This window comes from Ammodytes marinus (genome assembly GCF_949987685.1).
Source record: "Ammodytes marinus genome assembly, chromosome: 5".
Taxonomy (NCBI): domain Eukaryota; kingdom Metazoa; phylum Chordata; class Actinopteri; order Uranoscopiformes; family Ammodytidae; genus Ammodytes; species Ammodytes marinus.
Window position 1 is genome coordinate 10,532,896 of NC_137234.1, and position 13,535 is coordinate 10,546,430.

General features: G+C 41.5%; 1 protein-coding gene across 1 annotated transcript in view; it reads left to right on the forward strand.

The window, feature by feature from the left end:
- nell2a (neural EGFL like 2a) overlaps positions 1 to 13,535 on the forward strand; it is a 73,892-nt gene that overhangs the window by 46,464 nt on the left and 13,893 nt on the right. The window contains exons 14-15 of the mRNA XM_080028565.1: positions 546 to 668; positions 1,949 to 2,044. Of these exons, the coding sequence (XP_079884691.1) occupies positions 546 to 668; positions 1,949 to 2,044 (219 nt within the window). The remainder of the gene's footprint in view (positions 1 to 545; positions 669 to 1,948; positions 2,045 to 13,535) is intronic.

Consider the following 13,535-nt stretch of genomic DNA (forward strand, 5'->3'; position numbering starts at 1 on the left):
AACAGTGAAAGTTAAAGGCTCATAAACGCAACATAGAGCTCAAGACAGCCCCCTCTTTAATGTATACACGCAGCCGGCAAATCAATTCATTCTCAGTGGTTATACATCTCTTATTGTTTCCGAAGAAAGCACAAATGACAGCCTCTGAAACAATTCTTTTACGACAGATCGAGATCGGAGGTTGAGTAAAACCCTCCAGACGGCTGTTTGTAAGTGACGTCTCATTACCAGACTCACAGCTGTCTTAACTATCAAGACATTTTAAATCGAAAGACTTAATGGAAAGTATAAACAAATCACCAGCTGGATGCGATCATTCCTCATATTTACAGGCAAAGTAAACACTCAGTTTTTCTTTAATCAAGTGTTATTTTCTTGATAGCAGTGGTGATTTGCAGATGTTGGGTTGACATTTTTTTCTGAACCGTTGCCGCTGCATTTTCCCCACTCCTTTAAAACAGAATATATATACAATATAGTAAAACATGTGTATGAGACTAAAGAGTTGACTGAGACGCGTGTCTGTTTTGTTGTCTTGTCTTTAGAGCATGACGAGTGCCTCAGCGGCCTCCACAACTGTGACGACAACGCCCTGTGCTTCAACATGGTCGGGGGCCACAGCTGCTCCTGTAAGCCCGGCTACACTGGCAACGGGACCGTCTGCAAAGGTAAGAAACCAAAAATCGGTAGTTGTGTCACAATGCTGGATGTCCAAGCAAAATGGCACAATTGAAGTTGGGAGTCAGCGATTCTGGAGAAAGCTTCTTGTTGTCAAAATCCCTTCTTGTCCAAATCAGTGAATATCGCCTCACAATCTCCTACCTGTCCGTACTGTGTGCGTGTTTACAGAGCCTAAGCCGTGTATTAACATCAGTTTTTTTTTCAGCACACACACACACAGGTACGGACAGGTGATATAGTGAGGAGATATTCACTGATTTGGACAAAAAGTGATTTAAGACACTTCTCAAGAATCACTGACTCCACCTCTGAAGATTGTTGAGCCATTGTTCAGGCATATTCACAATTATTTTCCAATGTCGAATCAACTCAGATTCATAGCTTAGGTTCCCTACGTAACATCACCACTGTGTAAGCTAAATAGTGGTGCACAGACACCTACTGAAAAGCTGTCTTGTGTGACGCATGTTTAATGAGTGCTCCTCTGTGTTTGCTGCATTTGCTCTTACTAGAGAATTGACTTGGCCTTAGCAGGCTAATCAATCCCTTGATTAGAAATCTATTTAAATGGGAACTAAATAACGGTTTGCTCGTAATGGGGAGTAATGCGCATCCCGTGGAAGCATTTAAATTTCTACTTGAGAAGTACTTGCTACTTGAGAAGCTTTCAAAAGTTTGAAAGAATAACCATGGTGAAACTTGTATAATGTTCATGATCAATTGATCTTATTGTTATTCCATTCAATGATCAGTTAAATGACTCAAAAAAGGGAGAAAAGAGAAAAAACTTGCAGTTACAATTTCATAATGTGCCCTCTCTAATGTCATCAAATTTCTTATTCTCCCAAAGCATAACCTCAAATGATTCAGTTTTCTATCAAATAAGACAATGTGCACTGTGTGGGACTCCTTTGACTGGATTGAGGCTTCCTTTGTTTTTTAATACTTCTCATTCTTTAGTCTCTGGAGGCAGATGTGTGTGTATAATTCATTTATTCCCATTGTGTTCTGTCAGCTTCAATGACTTTTTTATGTTTTTGGGGACACATTAACTAACGGCCTACCCGTGGATAATGAACATTTTTGGATTAACCCCGGCGAGGTGCATAAATCACGAAACTAATATCGTGAGAGGCTGTAATGAATCATTCCACCAAATTAGCTCTTATTCTGTATGCAAATACATATGCCGCTGCTGGTCTAATTACATGGTTAATGCTCGTTAATCTTGGTGAGTAATAGCTCTTCTCTTCTGGTCCACCTCTAGCTATGTGTGACGGATTGTGCCAGAACGGGGGAACATGCATCTCACCCAACAACTGTGTTTGCCAGCAAGGATTCACCGGGAAGAGATGCGAGACGGGTAAGAGTTAGTTTGACGTTACACTCCTATATGTTTCTCTTTGACCATTCCTTTTTGACCAAATTTGCAGGAAGTGACTTGAAAAAAAGGAGGTGTAAAAGTGGGGCTCTTTTTAGAAAGGTCATTAAAGATATAGTGCGTAACTTCTGTTGCCCCCATGAGGAATTCTGAGTAATAACAACAACACTGTCGGTGCATCGACATGAGGTATGTAAGCCTTCGGTGATCGCGCATGGATTTTATACCTTATGCTGTATGTCCAGGTTTTTTCTTAGCACTAGAATCAACAACTGATACCAGGGCGACTACACAAGTTTGTAAATGCTACCATACTGAGAAATGAAGAGAGAGTTTTGTGGAGCTGATAGGCTTAATCAACTTTGTGTAGACATGTTTGGCGATGAGTTGAATGTGACCGACATTCATTCATAAGAAAAATGTACGCACTGTAGCATTGCTCTGACCGCGACATAACAACTGATCTGTAAATACTGAGAAGTATGTGTGTGTGTGTGTGTGTGTGTGCGTGTGTGTGTGTGTGTGTGTGTGCGCGTGTGCACGCACGCACGCACGTTGACTTTGTGGATCCGCGCTCCATGGTGAATAATGAGCTTGTACCTCGTCCAAAGGCCCGATGCAGCAGTGTGGGAATTACCCCATATCACAGCCCATATTAATCAGCGTGGCATCCCTTACGCATGGGCTCTACGCCCACAACCAAATTGCAGCTGCACACACTATCCTGTTGCACCATATGAGATAGGGTGTGAGGGCTTAACCCAGTATTAATTCAGCCTATATGTTTATAGCAAAGACCGTATCACCACTCACTCTCATACATGGAAATATGTCAAACACACTGTTGCGATAAGACTCTGGGCTTTGGATTCCATTTAGCTCATATTCGCCCTGCAGTGCCGGTGATACAGTATAGGGTAACCGAGAAAAGACTCTAATCCTGGTGGTTGAGCTGCTACATACAATGTATGTGTAATCTACAGCAGCAACACAGTGCTCTCATAACCCGTTTCAACCTTTCGTGGCACGTCCTTCAGGACACCGACGGGCCGAACTAATAGAAAGTCAAGTCCTGACAGTTCTCTGTGTGTGTGTGTGTGTGTGTGTGTGTGTGTGTGTGTGTGTGCCAGTGTTTGAGTGAAGCAAACTGATCCTCTCTCTGCTTGCTCATTGGTTCAGGTATTGATTGCACATAAAGGGCCTTTTTTTTTTTTTTTTTTTTTACGAGGCGTCCGTTTTACTGCCCAGCTTAAAGTAAATGAATTTCCTCTCGGTGCTGCTCTAAGATGCTGAGGAAGAGGTGTGTGTGTGTGTTTCTGTGTGTGTGGTTGTGTGTGTTAAAGCTGTCTTCTGAGCTACTAACCATAATGACTTATCCTCCTCCTAGCCCATTTTGGGACAGAGAAGGGTTTTTTTCAGGATCTCGTCCCTTAGTTATGGCACGGTCGAGGCAATCACACATTTCATTACATTCAATTGTGTTTTAGATCCCTGCCTTTGTCTTTTTTTGTTTTCCTCTCTCACCTTCCCTCTCTTTTGTGTGTGTGTGTCCTGCCTGCGCCTCCAAAAAACAAGTTGCAGAATAGTCGGTCAAAGGAGAAATCCTACAGAATGTTCAGCAGCTTTTTGTCCAAGGTGAATCTATTCATCACTCAAAGCAGAGATTTAGAATTAAAAGTTTTGTTGGAAGCATTTCTTTGTTGTAGAGTTGGAGAGATCAATCGTACCAAGGTTATGTTTGGGGTAGGTATTTTTTTTTACTCTTAAATAATGGAATGAAATCTCTAAAAAGTCAAAGCACACCACTTTGTTAGAGTAAAAAAGAAAAAAAGCCTTTATTATAGTGACTGGCTACATGATTTAAAACAAGACCAACACCTATCGACTGCTCACTGGTCTTCTTCGGGGATCTGACTATCGCACACTTAAGACTGAAGAGTGAGTTAACAAGCTTCAATAATGCATTACATTTGAACTCTTTTCTCAGTACAACAATACTCAATACTCCATGAATAGACACTATCCCTGCGTTCCAAATCACATACGTTTTCTTTTAACTATACTACAAACTAAAGCATGCTGGTTTCCATACTGCAAAATGCTACTGGATGTAGGAGGACATCCCCTATTTTCCGGCATACTGCATTTGACATGCATGCAATTGGGACATCCTAAATCTTTTTCTGGCATACTACATAGTATGGAAGTATGGGAATTGGAATGCAGGGTACGTCACAGATAAAAGACATGGGGAGAGGTAAACATATAGATTTTCTTGACCTTAACAAAACTGTGTGGCAGGACTTTATCCGAGGGCATTCAGTCCCTTTGTTGTGGACATTTATTTCTGACCTCTGTATCAGGAGCATCTGCTTTGTGTTACATTGCTGATTGTTAAACTAGCCATTTGAAATTAGAAAAAAAAGGATTCTGAAATTATATTGTGTTCAGTCACAATGTAAGGCCCATCATCCGTTAAAATCTGGTATGCAGTCTCACAATATCACCAAACCCTTGAACACTCCAAAACCATTTCAAGGTTAAAGTTGAATAAAGAATAGTCCCTTGATTTGATTCAGGCAGACCCCCTAAAGAGGAAGTGGAACATTTCAACAGCAATGTGTCTTTCAAGGATCAGTGGTTGTGACCACTCTGGATAATCAAGAATGTATTTATTGAGACTAATGTTCCTCCATAGGGAAGCTGAGAACGCCCATGCTCCTAAATCGTTTTTGATTCCGTTTTCCGATAACAAAGTTACAGTTATCTTGTGATCACGGGATATCACAGCATAACCACAAAAATGTGGTATCGCTATCTCGCAATCTCAAATTAATTAACTCATCATAATGAAATTCAATCTTTGTTTTCTCTAAAGATAATGAACATAATAAAAAAAAATGTTTTGTGCTAACAGCTCCTTATACGTATTATGAGTAATGATAGGATAGAAGCTGTGTTATCCTGTGATCTCCAGATAATCTGCTTTGTTATCAGACTACACAATCAATAACGATTTACATGCATGGCCATTCTCGGCTTCCGTACCTCCAATAGAAAGTAGTTTCAATAAAAACTTTTTACAAAAAGGTCTTTATTTTTTTAAGATTATTATTTTTGCTTTTTTTTAGACAGTTTGGAGAGACAAAGGTGAAATGTGGTAGAGAGGGGAATGACATACAAAGAAAGACCGTGGTTAAATATATTTAACCTGTGGTCTGCTGCTTCTGAGGACTGAGCCTCTCTGGGCGGGCGCTCTAACCACTACACCACGAGAACCCCCCTAGTTTTTTTTTCTATGTTGAATATGTTCATGACTATGTTTTTAACATTTTAGGAAATACCCTAAATTGGGTCCAACATTTTGGGAAATCGCCTTATGCTTTATGATTTCTTGCCAAGAGTTAAATGAGTTGGACTGTAATTTGATTTAAACAACGCTTTAGGATGTTTTTTTCCCTTTTTAAATATAACCAAAAAAAACACCATGAGGAGAGGACTCAGACGATGATTGAATGGCTCATGGATCATTCTTTTTTTTAGGCTCCTCTGTGCTCATCTTTGAGGCTGATTAGAATTTGACATGTGTGGACTCAATCGCAAGAAAGTCGCTCACATGCACACACGCCGTATCTCTCTCACCTCAGGCGACAAGATGTTTGTCACCGCGGCTGCCACTTCAGTGTGCATGTCGATCTTTCTTCTCTCTCACGCAATCTGACTCCGTACAATCTTGACCGAGTCAGCTTTGTGACAGCTACCGTTCCTCATGTGTTTTTATTTTATTTGATAGTAGTCCAGCACCATCATCAGGGCCCCTATGCTCCAGAACTAAAGCCTTTGGGCACTGTTTGGAGACTTCACCAGTCATTCAGTGTGAAATGGGATGGTGGGGGTTGGGGCTTTTCACTGTCTCCTCAACAATGTGACAGGAGCTCCCAGTGAGGGGAAGTGTCTAGTGTGGAGGCTCACAGAGATGTATGGAGGTTAATGTAGTGCTGGATGTGCTGCTCTACTGGTGGGGGAGTGAGCGGAATAGTTTGGGGAGTAGAGAGTCTAGAGATGGAGATGTACGGAGAGAGTGACAGATGCAAAATGCAAAAAATATTTCGGAGGGGGGGGAGAGAGAGAGAGAGGGAAGCGAGGTAATGACTAGGAGACGAGGTGAGAGGAGGTGAATTGGAAAGGAGGGAAGATACAGACATGTTGGGGAAGAACTGACAGATGCAGCGACGGAACGGTGAACGCATGCAGGCAGAGAGAGGGAGGGATGGATGGTTGTGGGTAGATGGGTAGAGGGGGACGGGGTTAGTGAGTTTTTTCCTCTGAATTTGGATACGGAATGAGGCCGGTGGAGATGGGAAGAGAAGCAGAGCTGGGTGGATGAACATGGAAAAGCTTTCACTAAGTCTGGGCTCCCCCACCCCCCTACAACTCCAGAAACCCTGTGAGCTTTTAGAGCCCCCCTCCCCCTCCCCACCCCCATGGGACTCCACCGCTCCTTCTACTGCTGCAGTAGACTGACGGCCTGTCATGAGACACGAACAACAGCCAGGCATTGTGGATTCACACACACACACACACACACACACACACACACACACACACACCTTTGAGCATACACACGTACAATTACGTTAGAAAGAGCGCCAATATTTTCCATATTTTCAACAACACTCCTCATTTTTGGATTCATTCCACGGTGTGCTGTGGCGAACATATGTGTAAAATGTTATGTGTGAAATTGTATTGTGAAGTATTTCGATATGTGTTTGTTTTTGTTGCGATTGCGCGTGCATGCTCGGTGGCTTGTCATCACTATTCAGGGGGAATGGATGGGTAGGGACAGGGGACACACGGCAGTGCTGACAGACAGACAGCAGCCATTGGAGAACTCTTGACACATCATGAATTATGCAGGACACAAATGCGGCAGGGGCACATACACTTCAGTCGTGGATATAAATGTACACAGGGCCAGCCATGTAATGTGTGCCCCTGAACATGGCGCATAGTCAATTTGATACCCCTCAGGCAAGCGCTATTCCTTATATGGCTCTGGTGAGAAATGGGCACACGCACGCTGGAATATTAGCTTTATTTTTCAGCGAAATGGACGTGCATTTGCCTCCCTCGCTTGGAAGAAGCCAGAATAAAAAAATGTGCTGCCATTTTCTATGAGGATGTTTCACAGTTTAGACATAATGTGTCTGTTAAAGCCTCAGATTATTATTATTATTTTTTTTTTAAACCTTCGAGTGCTCAACTGCCGGTTGAAAGAAGTCATTATTTTGTGTGATTGATCACTTACCTGGGACTGAATTTCTCTTATGGTGGTAAAGTCATAACACATTGTCTCCTGTTGAAGCTGCAGCCGCTGTACAATATGAACGTTAATACATTTTGTTTTTCTGTTTCGATGTATTTGCCCCAGGCCTTGTTTTCCAACCTAGATGTTTAGAGGTTTTCTGAGAACATTTCTTTGGACATCTGTACAAATATATCATTTGTGTTCGCTCTGGTTCTGTTTTGACTAATTCTTATTCAAGAGAAAGTACGAATACACACAATTTTCTTAACCTGGGCTGTCCGTGGTGTACGGTACACTTTAATGTTACTTTACATAAACCATTCTATATATGAAAGGTAGCTAAAACCGAAAGCATATTTGAAAAAAGAGTCTTAAGTTTAATTTGCTTTATTTGTCATTTAACACAAGGAAGTTTCACACAAGGCTATTGAAATGTTTCTTTTTACATATCCCTCCCACATTACACATATGCATTTGTCCAGAAGGGGTCATTTTCTCAGGGTCAGCCATAGTGCGATGCGCCTGGGGCAGTTCAGGGTTAAGTGTCTTGCTCAGCGACACAATGGCAGACTCCATAGTACATGTTATACCAGTACATAGAATCATTGAGCCCATAATAAAAATGTAGACTTCAAGTCATCGATCAGTGCTTCCCATTTGCTTCATTTTATATGATACACATTTCTGGGTGGAGGTTTAACAAAGCATATCTTCTCTGCCTTAAACACATTAGAGGATAAATGCTGCACTTAAGAACAAATGGACCTTCAATTTGAGTGGAACATTTAAAAAAAGGTAAGTGAATAAAAGAAGAGATGCTATTTACAGTGGCCTTTTTAGCAAGATGAGATTATTACAATACTGAAGTCATAGGTTTAGTCATATGTGAGCAAAAAGCCCTGTACTTCAAGGGTTCACTGACAAATCAGGTTGGAATACATGAATACATGTAATGTATATTAACTTGGGGTTTTTGCAACAAAAAAAATCCAGTAGTTTTCACCTCTGTGTCTGTCAAAAGTGAAGTCATCATTGTGAAGGTTGCACTGGATACCATTGCTCTGAGTTGCCTGTGCATTAGCAATGAAGCTAGTTGGCAGGTCATGCACAATTCATGGCCAGTTAATGCAAATCAATGATTTTTATAAATATTCACTCAAAAAAGAAGGTTAAAGACATTCTTCTTATCCTAAGTAAATTCTGTTTCCCCTATGTCCGCCTGTAGGGCTATTTATTTATTTATTGTTTTTTTCATTTAAAGCAATTTCACTCATGTTGCGTAAAAAGACTTCACACAGAGAACATCACAGTGTGGTTAATAAAAAGTGTATGCTAAATGAAATAAGTAAAACCATAAACCGCTTAAACATTGACATAAATCAGGCTACAAATCTATCTAATGCTAAATGTCCTGGAGGAACTTATAATCTACAAGACTTCAGATGCTAGAATATAACTTGCTAATAAAGAAATCTCACAACAAGGGTTTTATGATCATCAGAGCTTTAAGACTGTACAGATTTTGCCTGCTGAAATAATTGGCTTTAGCGTCCGTGAACAACCCTCTTCCGTTTTGCCTCAGATTCCTGTTTATTGACTAAATTGCTGAACTGTTCCTACAAGATGAATGGGGAGGAGGTAGCCTTTTGTATTTCCTTTATTTCCAGCTCATTATCTTCTCTTTTCAAGGCTCTCTAAGCTTGTTAGGGTGCTTTGGCCACCATGCAGTTAAAAAATGTCTGTCGCTATATAGACTGTCAGTTCGGTAAACTAATGGCCATCGCTGCTGTTCTTTGGCTGCATGGCTTCTTTGCTATATACGCTCCTCACAAGGACTTGGGTGTGGGTGGTGGGGCTTCTTAGGAGGGAGGAGAGCATTTTGATCAGATGGACACATCCCTTTTCATCTCTGCAGTTCTCCTGTCCTCACAAGCACTTTTTTTTTAAATCACACTGCGGCCAGTTTAGAAATCGACAATGTTCTTTTAGGGCACGACGAAGAGATAAAAGATTTTTTTTATGTTTTCGGTTAATGATGCAATTTGGATTTGTGACTCCTACACACTCCTGGAGTTCAAGAGGGCCATCAGGGAGCCTCGGAGCATTACACCTACACTGTCAATTGATGTTTCACGAGTTGGAATAAAAGTCATAAAACAATTCTCAAGTCGTGATCATTTACCAGCACGCTTCTTCCTCCCAAACCGATGCTTTCATGAAGAGATTGAGATCTAAAGAGGGGAGTGATCAGAGCCCTGCCACATTCTTTGTTTCTCTAATGAATTATTCCATTTGCTTTTATAACCTTTTCTGATGCTTGTGCTCTGTGAGTAAAAGAACGTTAAGGAATATACGTGATGGAAGGAAGAGAAGAGTGAGGTTTTGAAGAGGACATACAGTATATATAGAGAAAGATAGTTCAGTTAAAGCTAATAGTGCGTAACTTTTTCATATAAATGGATGACGGTTACATTCAAGCCATTGCCAAATGAGTTGACACAAAGTTGATTCATAAGCCTATCAACTCCACAAAACTCTTTCTCTATTTTTCAGTATGGCAGCGTTTACTGCTTAGAAAAAAAAAAATATTTACAGCAGAAGGTATAAAATCCATGCGCACTTACCGAAGGCTTACCTCATGTAGCACAGCCAGTGTTGTTGTGATGCCTCAGAATTCCTCAGGGGGGTGACAAAAGTAATGCACTATAGCTTTAAGTGAAAACCAGTCAATGATATTGTAATTACTTGGAAATAGCAGATGAGAGGATATAAAACTAGAGGTTAAAGGGGACAGGTGTATTAGGAGTTGGAAAAAAGAGAGCAATGAAGAAATGCAGGATGGGAGGACGCAAATGGAAGCCAGTGAGTTCATGAGGAAACTTTGAAGGCAGGGATGGAAGCAGTGTGAGTACCTGAGGTCATACTGGGCATATTGACTATTAGGACAGACAGCCGAACGGGGCCAGACACACAATGTGTTCACCCAGACCTCATTTACATTGATTGGAAGCTTGTCAGAGTTTGAGACACAAATAAAGGGTCTAGACACTCAAACAAACATCAGAAACTGAAAAAGAACTAAACAGGATATAAACAACAAACACAGCCAGCCAGTTATACAAGCAGGAAGATAAATAGCCAATAATAAGAGGTAAATGTGGTCATGTCCATAAATATAGTAGTTGGTGAAGATGCATTTGCATGAAAACAAAGGCCTGCTTAGGTGAAATGTCAGCAGACAGAAGAGGTGCTAGCGGTTGTTGATGTGATGTTGTTGTATTACCAAATGATAGGCAAGAAAAAAACATCAGCACCTCATCATAGTTGAAATCTCCCCGGGGCACCTCCCACTCGACACACAGGCACAGGTGTTGCATATTTCAAAAGCATATTAAAGTTCTCACCCCCTCTGACATCTCCCATGATGCCTTGCTGCAGCTCTCCCCCCTCTGCCTCCTTTGCATCGCGGTCTACCCGACAGGCCCCGGGGCCTGTGACTGTTTAAGCTCAAGCGGCTTGTTTAAGCACAGTGATTATGTATTCATTATTTATTTAGAGACGGCCTTACAAAGCACTCACTCCATCACCCGTAATTAGCGTGTCTTAATTAGGCCCTGCTAATGGCCAGAGCCGTCGTTGAGCTGAGTGCAACCTGCTGCTTCTACCCAAATGACACATCTCCCAAGGATAGCTTGCTGCTATAGGGCTGCTGCAGTGCAGTGCACAGCACAGGGCACCGGACATCCGCATTGCTTTAAAGGCCAATGGAAATTAAATAGCGTGTTTAGTTTGATTTCCTGATGGAACCGTTCCATGTCAATGTTTCTCTGGCTTTGGATAAATTCTTTCCACTTTGCACAATTTGTCACTTGGTATTTGCATAAATCAGTAAAACAGCCTGCTATTGCAACACTCATTTCTGTGGATCTAGGATCTACAGAGACTTTTAACTTTAACCCAAATTAGCATTAGGTGACTGGAGCTAGCACTGTCTCCTACAATGAATGACACATATCTTGTGTTGAAATTGTGTGTAAAAAAATATAAGCAGGCTATACAGTATATTCACTTTATTTGCAGAAATTCTTAGTGGATTTTCCCCTTTTCACGTTACAATTGATTTTCGTATTTATCTAAATAAGTTAAATTGATTAGTTCAGCTTTACACTCTTTTGGTTATAAGCTACAAGTGGCAGTTACCAGCTTGTTTATCATGTGTCTCGCCGCCCCTGTTGGCCTAGCTGTCAATCAAACACATGCATCTGTCCTCCCACTCGGAGGCTTGGTGACTTCAGCAGCAATTTCTGATACTATAACTCTATTTCATGAATAAAATAATCATTCTGAAATTCTCTTTTACGTGTTTCTTTGACTGCATGAGGCAGCTTACAAATGATGATTGCACTTGTACTGGTACAGGGTGGAGGAATTGTTGCAGCTATAGGTACTGTAAGTGATACAGAGTGATTCCATTCTTGTATGCGCTTGGAGCTACCGATTGTTCGCAAAGGCTCGTTTCCAATTTACCATGATTACTCATCCACTCTCGCGCTCAAGTGCTCGAAGATATGGATTTGCATTGCAGTGTCTGTTTCATCTTCAGGAACCCAGTGTGTGACTCAATTTGCCTCTGGGTTTCACCGTGATTGATTGATTATTTGAGATTGCTCTTTGGCTTAATGAAGACTGAGGACCAATGACAATCACTCTATCACACTTGACTGTTCATAAGAAGAGTATGGGGAACGGAATCCATCTCTTACCTTAACGCTGTGTGTCACGTGCGTGCCAATACACAAAGCTCTATAAACGTTATTATTGACTTAAAGGTTATGAAGCCCTTTCTCAGCCGCCCCATGTAAACAAGATGTGACACGACAAATTCAGCTCCTTTCATAATCCACTTAATGTCAAACCGCATCTGATTCATGAGCAGGAGCCGAAGGGATATAGATCCAGTTGAGATGTTTCTGAATTATTATTATTCCGGATTCCGGATTATCATGGTCAACCCTCCACGGGAAATGAAAAATCCGTTTGAATTAGGTTTCTGTAAGGGAGTTGTACGTATGGCAACGGTAACAGGTTTTGCACTCAAGTGATGCAACCCAGCAGAACGGCATCACATTGCCCGGGGCTGTCTGTCAGTCAAAGAACAGGGGGAAAAAAGACATGGGCAGGGGAGAAGAGGTAAAAGCAAAGGACTGTACCTGAATCGTGATAGGACATGATAGCACACAACTCTGCCCTTTCTGCGAGAGAGCGAGAGAGACAACTGCAGGGACGAGGACAGGTGGCAATGAGGTCATATCCGTTTTGGCCTCAGCTTTGAGACAGAAAAGTTACGCCCGGAAAAGGTGATGCCTCGGGATGAAGAAATAGAGGAACATGGCAGAGTGGCTTAAAGAAGGAGGATGCAGAGGAAAGTCCTTCCGCCTATAGTTCCTCACTTGGTCCTCCAGAGAGCTGCCTTAATAGAGCCTTTGTTTCCAGGCTGCCACTCAGGATAACTAGTAGGATAAGTGCAGTTATGTCTCGTCCTCTCTCTTCTCCCTCCATTGCTTATTTCTCCTCTATCTCCTCCTTCTCGTCCTGCCTCCAGACAGAAAGACGGGTTTTTATTTTGTCTGTATAGTTTTTTGAAAAAGACATGACATGGTTTATTTAACAAGTGAAAACCTCGTGCCATCCCCGTCAATGCTTCAACGAAAGCCTCACGATTCAGTGGAGGAAGAGTTTCCAGCCAGCGCCCTTTGTCTGATTGTCATTGTTGATGATTTTATTACAATGATCATCCGTGGTTATTTATGCAAGATGATTAAAAGAAAAAAAGGCGCATCTTTTTTCGCAAGCAATTTTTGTAGCCTTGTCAAGTCCAAGGTGAGCCAGCAACAGTGAGTTTCACAGTTTTTTTAAACACCGCAGCACTTTTAAAGAGTTGATTTGACAGCAGGCTGAGAAGCATCGCGCCGTAACTGCAGCTGACAGGTTTGGCTCAGATAAAAAAGAGAAAACGACACATCTTTTGTTGAGGGTGTAACCCTCTGTTGTTAGAGCCAGACAGTCAAGCTTTTAAAAAAATGCCTGAATGAAACTGGATGAAAATAACCCATTTGCATATTTTTAGAACTTACCTCACCATCAGTGTTTTGTATTTTATAA